The following is an 8,555-nucleotide window of genomic DNA, read 5'->3' on the forward strand; positions in this document are numbered from 1 at the left end:
AAACCGATCCAGATATCAAAAATCCCTCCGCAATTTAGCATCCTCAATGTCTTGAGTTCATTCACACCGAGTTTGATGGCGATTGGATGAATTCCCTTGGAGGAATATTTCAAATTCCAGATCATGCGTTTTCCAAACAACCCATAATAGCTGACTTCCTGTTGGCCCGGCGTATAACTTAGAGCATGAAAGTTGTCCGGCCCGATGAGATCTATATGTGTACCGAGTTTCATACTAATTCATGCAATCATGCTTGATTTATGGACCAAGTTTATGGACCAAGTTAATTTAATTAATAAACTAATTATATAAAACTATTGTAAATGCACTACAAATAAATTGGTACTTTGGTTTCAAGAGACTGTCTCGTCTACCGAGAACATTCGTGGGAATAATATTTATTTTCTCTCTCATTTTTTTCCTAAAAACATAAATTTTCCTGTGTTTGAAAAAGGAGGAGACTTGCTATATTTAAACAGGTTCCTGATAGTTGACCTGATTACCCTCCCATACCTGGACCTTCCAACGCCAGCCCAGTTCCCTTTCGTGGTCACTCCGAGTTACGTCGGATGACGACGAATGGGGTTTCGCTTAGAAAGCGTATCACCTTCGAGTATATAAAACGAGCCAATGGCAATGAAATACCATGGGTCTGCGGAATTTGCATAGCGTAGGTCCACCCCCCTCTGGGGGTATATAAGGAAGTACGCTGGCAACATACAGATATGTTTTCGCTTCTGAGCCAAGAGTTCTCTTCACTCCTACAAGCCATTCTGAATCATCTTCATTCTACGAGACGAGCGGCTCTTCAGTGTGTTTGTGTGATGGCGCGTTCCAGCGAGATCGTATTGCCTGCTGCTGTTTTGTGCAGTGATCTGCCGACAGTGAGTGTGTTTCTCCCTGGGCGCTTCACCACTCTGCTGAGCTTTTTCCTCTCTAAAAGAGCTGCACGCGGCACGTCTTTTTCAAGACGGTTCGGCCGTGTATTTACTGGATGTGGGTGCGTGATTCATCTGCCTAACGGTCACGAGCGCTGTTTCGCGTGTTGGGCTTAATCACGCTCGGCAGTGCTCGTGGATGAGTCATGTTTTCATTGCGGGAACATGACCATCGCGATGTTTATAGATCGAGACTCAATGATCTCAGTGTGGGTAGAGTCCCCTCTGCCACACCCCAATCTATCTCTCCTACGGGATACTTTGGCTGGTGGCCAGGGTGATCTGAGGGTTACAGTGTGGTACAATACTAAAATAAAAAAAATATAAAAAAAACACGTCCCCCTCTACATCGCAAACCGTGGGGCTTCCGTGTGTGCCTGGTTCCTCTCGGGGACCCAGTGTTTCATTCGGGGCTCCAGCAGATGGTGTCATGTCACTCACAGCATCACAAGGCGGCTTGATTCCTCTGGAAATGAGGATTCGACTGCGTTGCCTCCATCAGGGGTCAGCGTTAGTCGAGGCAGCTGAAAGCAGCTGAAAGCATCGGTTGGAGTGGCGCCGCCCTCCCCCGAGCACTGTAGGCTTTCCCGGATGTGCATCAGGACGCTTCCCGCGGGAGTCCACGTGACTTTTCGCGGCCCGCGGGCGTCCTCCGCCTTCGCTGCCCTTGATCGTGAGGCGATCTTGGTCTGTATGTTCTCTGTCACTATTGTGACACAGGCATGCAGTCCTGTGTGTCGCCTTCGCCTTCGAGGCAGTGCTGACTCAGGAGTTCTGTCAGAACCGGCCGCAGTGGAACGCTAGTCCTTCCCTGGCCAACACTGACAGAACGAGGAAACTCGACCACGCCCCCTTGCTGGGACGCTATGCCTCCCATGCCCGGCCTGGTCGTTCCGCCGCGGACACTACTGACCTCGCTCTCGGGCGACATCGGTACCTGCGTGATCCTGGGTCAGGTGGTGTCCACTAGAGTGGTCCAGACATGGGCTTAGCCAGGTTGATGTGAGGGGGTCTGAGAATTCATTTTCTCAGCTCCCCCATGTCCCAGGCTGGGCTCTTCGGCGGGGTGGCTTCGGCCACCAGAAGCGGACTCAGGTTCGTCTGCACTGATGGTCATCCATCCGTGTGGTCTCCTTGGTCTGCTTCCCGCCAAGGCCACCTCCATGCGGCTCCTCCCCTCGGGCCTTCACCGGCCCTGGGTAGGAGGAGGTCGCTGGAGGCTGGCACCGCCTGTCTCTGCCCCTTAGCCGGCTAACACCTGGCTAAGTAGCACTCTTGAGACAGGCAGCTTGGAGTTAGGGCTCAGTTCTTTCAGAAGCTGGTAGCAGGACCACTTCCCCCGGTGGAGGGCTGGGGGAGAACCTCGTTCAAAAGAACTGATGCTCTTTCTCTGAGCCCCAAGAGGCTGTGGATGACAGCACGCGCCACCCACGGGCCACGCTCCTCTCATCCCCCTCTGTCGCCAGACCCCTGCCAGAGCACGCCCCCGTGGGACGCTGGTCCTCCCCTGGCCTCCTCTGGCAGGACGAGGCTAATGACCGTGCCCCCGCACAGGGCCGCTATGCCACCCTCGCCTGGGCCGGTCATTCCGCCTCGCTGCACCACCGACGGTACGTCTGTGGTTCGAATGACCCCGCTGGCGCAGTTTCTGGAAGCCTGGCTAGAGCTTCCCAGACTGTCCCGCTGGGTCGCGAGAACCATCAGACTCGGCTACGCGATTCAGTTCGCGCGGTCTCCTCCCCGCTTCAGGGGAGTCCGCTTCACTGTGGACAGTGGCAATGCCCCTGTCATGAGAGCGGAGGTGGTCACCCTACTGGCGAAGGGTGCGATCGAGACTGTCCCTCCAGCCGAAATGAAGTCCGGCTTATACAGCCCCTACTTCATTGTACTGAAGAAATCCAGTGGGTTACGGCCAATCCTCAATCTGCGCGTCTTGAACCGCTCCCTTCAAAGGCTGTCGTTCAAGATGCTCACAGCCAAACACGGCCGCAGGATTGGTTTGCAGCAATTGACCTGAAGGACGCTTACTTCCATGTCTCCATTTTACCTCGACACAGACCGTTTCTTCGGTTTGGTTTCGAGGGGCGGGCATACCAGTACGCGGTTCTCCCATTCGGGCTAGCCCTGTCTCCTCGCGTCTTTACGAAAGTCGTCGAGGCAGCCCTTGTTCCCCTCGGGGAACACGGGGTTCGCATCCTAAACTATCTCGACGACTGGCTTATCCTAGCTCACTCTCGAGACCAGGTTTGCGAACACAGGGACCTAGTGCTCCGGCACCTAGCTCGTCTGGGCCTTCGGGTCAACTGGGAGAAGAGCAAACTCTGCCCCGTGCAGAGGATCACTTTTCTCGGTAGGGAGATCGACTCGGTCGCCATGTGCGCGCAGCTTACGAACGAGCGCACGCAGTCACTGCTGACTTGTCTTCGCCAGTTCGAAGACAAGAGTGCGGTTCCACTGAAACTATTTCAGAAGCTCCTGGGGCATATGGCAGCCGCAGCCGCAGTAACGCCGCTCAGATTGCTTCATATGAGACCGCTTCAGCTTTGGCTTCGCGATCGAGTCCCGAGGTGGGCATGGCATCACGGCACGCTCCGAGTTCCAGTGACTCCGGCCTGCCGTCAGACCTTCACCCCGTGGTCGAACCTCAGTTTTCTACGGGCCGGAGTGCCCTTAGAACGAGTTTCCCGGCATGTTGTTGTATCAACAGATGCCTCCACCACGGGCTGGGGCGCCATGCGCAATGGACATGCTGCCGCGGGCTCCTGGACAGGACCCCAGCGCCTTTGGCATGTCAATTGCCTCGAGTTGCTGGCTGTACGTCTCGCCCTGCACCGCTTCCGTGCGTTGCTCAAGGGTCAGCACGTACTAGTCCGATCAGACAATACCGCGACAGTAGCGTACATCAACCATCAAGGTGGTCTACGCTTCCGCCGTATGTCGCAACTCGCTCGCCACCTCCTCTTATAGAGTCAGAAGCATCTGAGGTCGCTTCGAGCCATTTATATCCCGGGAGACCTGAACCAGGCGGCCAACGAGCTGTCCCGGCTTCGGCCTCTCGCTGGAGAATGGAGACTCCATCCCCAGTCGGTCCAGCTGATTTGGGATCAGTTCGGGGACGCACAGGTAGACCTGTTTGCCTCCCACGACTCGTCCCACTGCGACCTGTATTATTCCCTGACCGAGGGCACGCTCGGCACGGATGCACTGGCGCACAGCTGGCCGCGGGGCCTACGCAAGTATGCGTTTCCCCCAGTGAGCCTTCTTGCGCAGACCTTGCGCAAGATCAGGGAGGACGAGGAGCAGGTCATTTTGGTTGCCCCATACTGGCACAACCGGACCTGGTTCTCAGAACTAGTACTCCTCGCGACAGCACCTCCCTGGCCAATTCCCCTGAGGAAGGACCTGCTTTCCCCCTTTGGCACCCTCGTCCCGATCTTTGGAACCTCCACGTGTGACTCCTGGACGGGACGAGGTAGGTTTGAGTACCCTACCACCAGCGGTGGTGGCTACCATCACTTCCGCTAGAGTATCGTCCACGAGACATGCCTATGCGTTGAAGTGGAACCTCTTCGTCAACTGGTGTTCTTCTAAACATCAAGAACCCACGAAATGCCCGATCAGTGTCGTGCTTTCCTTCCTGCAAGAAGGGTGGGAGCGAAGGCTGTCTCCCTCCACCCTGAAAGTGTATGTTGCCGCCATTGCCGCACATCACGACGCAGTTGATGGTAAGTCTCTGGGAAAGCACGACCTGATCATCAGGTTCCTGAGGGGAGCGAGGAGACTGAATCCTCCTCGTCCTCCCCTCGTACCCTCTTGGGACCTCTCAGTGGATTTAACTGCCCTGCAGAGTGCTCCCTTTGAGCCTCTGCAATCAGTGGTTACGTAGACAGAACGCTGTGTTTCAGGACCTCAGACCAGCTCTTTGTCTGTTATGGTGGGAAGCTGAAGGGAAAGGCTCTCTCCAAGCAAAGGTTGTCTTACTGGATAGTGGACGCCATTGCTTTGGCATACCAGCAGCAAGGTCGACCATGCCCCCTTGGTGTGATGGCCCACTCCACTCGGAGTGTGGCATCCTCTTGGGCTCTAGCGCATGGTGCCTCGCTAACAGACATTTGTAGAGCTGCAGGCTGGGCGACACCTAACACATTCGCGAGATTCTATATCTCCGAGTGGAGCCAGTTTCTTCTCATGTACTCGCTTCAACTAGCCGGTACTAGATTCTGCTCAGGTGTCTTCGCTTGCTCGCCATTCCTCTCCACGGACGGGATACGTGCGATATTTTCCTCAGGTGAGCCTAATAAGCCCTGAGTCTCCTCCAGCACTGTCGACGTCAACGCCAGAGTTATGTCACTGGCAGCTTTCGTGCTTGGCTAGGTGCCTCCATGTGCATGGTTCCCCCTCTGGGCGACCCCCACATGTGTATTTCCACTGTAAGCCTCTCTGAGCATGTGTCTTTCCCTCGGCAAGCCACCTTGCCACCCCTGGGGTTGAAACATTCCACCTGCGGCTGGACACCCCAGTGATATTCCATATGCAGCCCCTCGGGGTCATATGTGTTTTCCAAGTCCCCCCCCTCCCCCTTAGGGCTGGGCATAATTGCATATTTCCTCTGAGATATGCTTCCCAGTGTACCTTGGTATTCCTGTGTTAAGTAGGAGTCCTTCGTCCGTGCTAGTCTCACGACAGGGAGCTCAGACTTACGCAGGGCACTGGAAGACAGCCGAGGTGGCGTGATTAGACTGGGGACCCCATTCGTCGTCATCCGACGTAACTCGGAGTGACCACGAAAGGGAACGTCTCGGTTACGTATGTAACCCTCGTTCCCTGAGCAGGGAGAGTTACGTCTCCCTGCCACTTCAGCTGTACCGCTGGGAACGCCTGAGTTCAGTCTCGGCTCCTCAGCGAAGACATATCTGCATGTTGCCAGCGTACTTCCTTATATACCCCCAGAGGGGGGCGGACCTACGCTATGCAAATTCCGCAGACCCATGGCATTTCATTGCCATTGGCTCGTTTTATATACTCGAAGGTGATAGGCTTTCTAAGCGAAACCCCATTCGTCGTCATCCGACGTAACGTCTCCGTTCCCTACTCAGGGAACGAGGGTTACATACGTAACCGAGACGTTCTGCTGCGAGGTAAAATTTAAATCTCGGGTTGTGAATCTCATTCAGGTATGTTGATTGACATGAGGAAAAGTATTTGATGTGAAATGTAACATTTATTATGTACTGTTGAGTAAACTGGTTCTTATTTGAATATTCTATTGGAACTGTTGTTTATTTATTTTTTCTGTTTGACTTGAGTATTGCTGCAGAAAGGAAAGAGACTGAACAAACGCCTGAAGCTAAGTGAAGCTTTATTTCTGTGAATGTTTTTTTTTATTTTTTTTTATAAGTGATGTGAAACAAAAGTTTATTTGTGGCACTTACTACTATCATTTTCTTTATTTTATTTTATTGAACATTTAGAAAAATAAATCTACAATTTCTGTCATCTTGGAGTAGGGGCATTCCTCCTGTCTTGTAGGCTGGTAGTAGGAAAAGGCTTAATTAATTGTATTACTCTCTGGGAAAGCTACCGTGTACACTTTAAGTCCTGGAGCCTCCTCCTCGCCAGCCGTTGCTAAAAAGAAAGCACATTTGATCAAGACAGATTAAAACATACTTATAATAAGTACAGGAATTAATCGTACTAGGAGTGGGGACTTAGATCGTGTCATTTTCCTAGGCCTCCAAGATATTGCAGAAGAAATACTTACCCCTACATTGTAGTGAAAGTTCCCGCTACTTTAATGTTTTAAAAACATTTATGGATAATTTAAAATGCTTTTTGTCAGAAAGAGTGAGTACAGATTAAATGTGGGGGTTTTTGGGGTTTTTTTTTTTACATCACCATCTGCTTTAATTGAAAATAACAGCTTGAACATATTGAAAAACTGCTTTTGTGTTCAAAAGAACTAACTAAAAAAAATTAAAAAAATTAAAAAAATACAAAAAACAGCCTCTCTTCACATTCCTATAGTGTTTCCAGGGACGGTAAATTCAGTTTGAGATGAAAAGGATAAGGTCTACTCTGTGGTCCTTCAACTAGAGAACAAAAGCACATTTCAAACGGACTCTCTCTGAAAGACACAGGACACCCTTGTGGCAATGTCAAAACTTTCTGTGATTTTAGAGTGGGACTTCCAGATCCAGCAACTTCAACACTCATTCTGAAACTCTCCTGTTTTTTCACTGGGTGCAGAAAGCATCTCCATAAAGGAGACAGGTCTTACCTGCGTTCATTTCCTATGTGACCTCTGCTTTCAGTGCATGATGGATTATCCCGAGTTTCTGGACATCCATTTTTCTGCCCAGGAATTGAGACCCCAGTCTAGGGTGGGTGGCACTAGCTATGGGGAATCTTGTTGGAACAACAATAGCAATGATAACAACAATGACAACAATATGGATCATCTTCACTGTGTGACAGTCTCATGGGAAAAGCCTGCTTTTGAGAGGGTAGGCTATGGCTATGTGGGGGTTTGGAGAAAAGAGAGCCAGAGTGCACATCTGTACACCACTGCATAAACATGTTATTTCTAGGAAATAACCCTTAAAAAAGTCTGGGTGGTGTGGGGAATTGGGGAGATAATGCACAAGCAATAGCATGCTCACCACGCAGTCTTGCACACAAGTCAGCTGAGATAGTTTGAGTATGAGTTTCAGACTTCACTGGCACTCTATTTGGACTTACATGTTCTTCATATTTGGCTGTATTACCAGCTCTTCTCCCCAAGGATGAGCAGAATATTTTTGCTGTTGCCACATTGGGGCAAAATAAGGCAGCGTGTGGTTTATATGATTATACAGTGAATTAGAGGCCTATAATTAAAATGAATCTATAAAATTTCCGAACACTGCAATAATCAGTCATCAATGAAAAGTAAGAGCAGCTTTATTTTAAAAACAACTGGATTAACATGAAATACTTCTCTTCTCATTTGTTCACTACACATGGGCCACAAGCGAAATATTAAGAAAATAAATTAAGACAGTTATACCGTAATCAGCATATGTTGAAGTAGGATTTATCTCTCATTGTCTCTCATTGAGAGAATATGCACTGAAAGCTTGTCAGTTTTTACTTTCACTTTCTGTAGTGAATAATTGACTGGGGTTTTGAGACTTCTTCATCGGTATAACTCGCGCAAAGTTTGTACATTGCTTGTGCGATATCCACTGACTCACCTTCAAGGTTTAAAACGGAAAAATGTCCTATATTGCGAATTTGCGACATGACATTTTTCTTTATGACCAATTGTCAAATGATGAACAATAGTTCCCATTTCCCGTGATAATAAACTTAAGTAAATAATTTTATAAATTTAATAAATGAGTAAATAAAGTGAAAGTGAAAAGTGAAAAAAGTAAATGAATGATCAAGTAAATTAATAAGAGGCGCCGGTGTATATGTAGGCTACACACTTGTGGCTTAGAAGATGTTGGTAATCAGATATGGTTTATCTGTTTGCAATGCGAACTGGAGGTAAGGGACTGTTCGTTTTTTATTTAAGGGGCTACCGGAGGAGTTTTGAGATCTATAGTCAAAATTGACTCCCTTCGCCAGCAATAC

General features: G+C 49.7%; 1 protein-coding gene across 2 annotated transcripts; it reads left to right on the forward strand.

Moving 5' to 3' along the window:
* Nucleotides 1–1,562: 1,562 nt before the first annotated feature.
* Nucleotides 1,563–4,794, forward strand: LOC309507179 (uncharacterized protein). 2 transcript variants are annotated; one of them, XM_082181283.1, is made up of 3 exons: nt 1,573–1,672; nt 1,708–2,843; nt 3,923–4,794. In XM_082181283.1, exons 2-3 carry the CDS (start codon nt 2,350–2,352, stop codon nt 4,461–4,463), a joined length of 1,035 nt encoding a protein of 344 aa, XP_082037409.1. In that variant the 5' UTR covers nt 1,573–1,672; nt 1,708–2,349; the 3' UTR covers nt 4,464–4,794. The 2 variants fall into 2 exon arrangements, with proteins under 2 accessions (XP_082037408.1, XP_082037409.1); XM_082181282.1 differs by having other exon boundaries at nt 1,563–2,843.
* Nucleotides 4,795–8,555: the final 3,761 nt, after the last annotated feature.

This window comes from Leuciscus leuciscus (assembly GCF_965113295.1).
Source record: "Leuciscus leuciscus genome assembly, chromosome: 10".
NCBI lineage: Eukaryota > Metazoa > Chordata > Actinopteri > Cypriniformes > Leuciscidae > Leuciscus > Leuciscus leuciscus.

Coding starts and splice junctions, on each gene's coding strand:
- LOC309507179 (XM_082181282.1), top strand. CDS start 2,350: ATGACAGCACGCGCCACCCACGGGCCACGCTCCTCTCATCCCCCTCTG. Junction 2,844..3,922: donor GTACTGAAGAAATCCAGTGG/GTTACGGCCAAT, acceptor GAAGCATCTGAG/GTCGCTTCGAGCCATTTATA.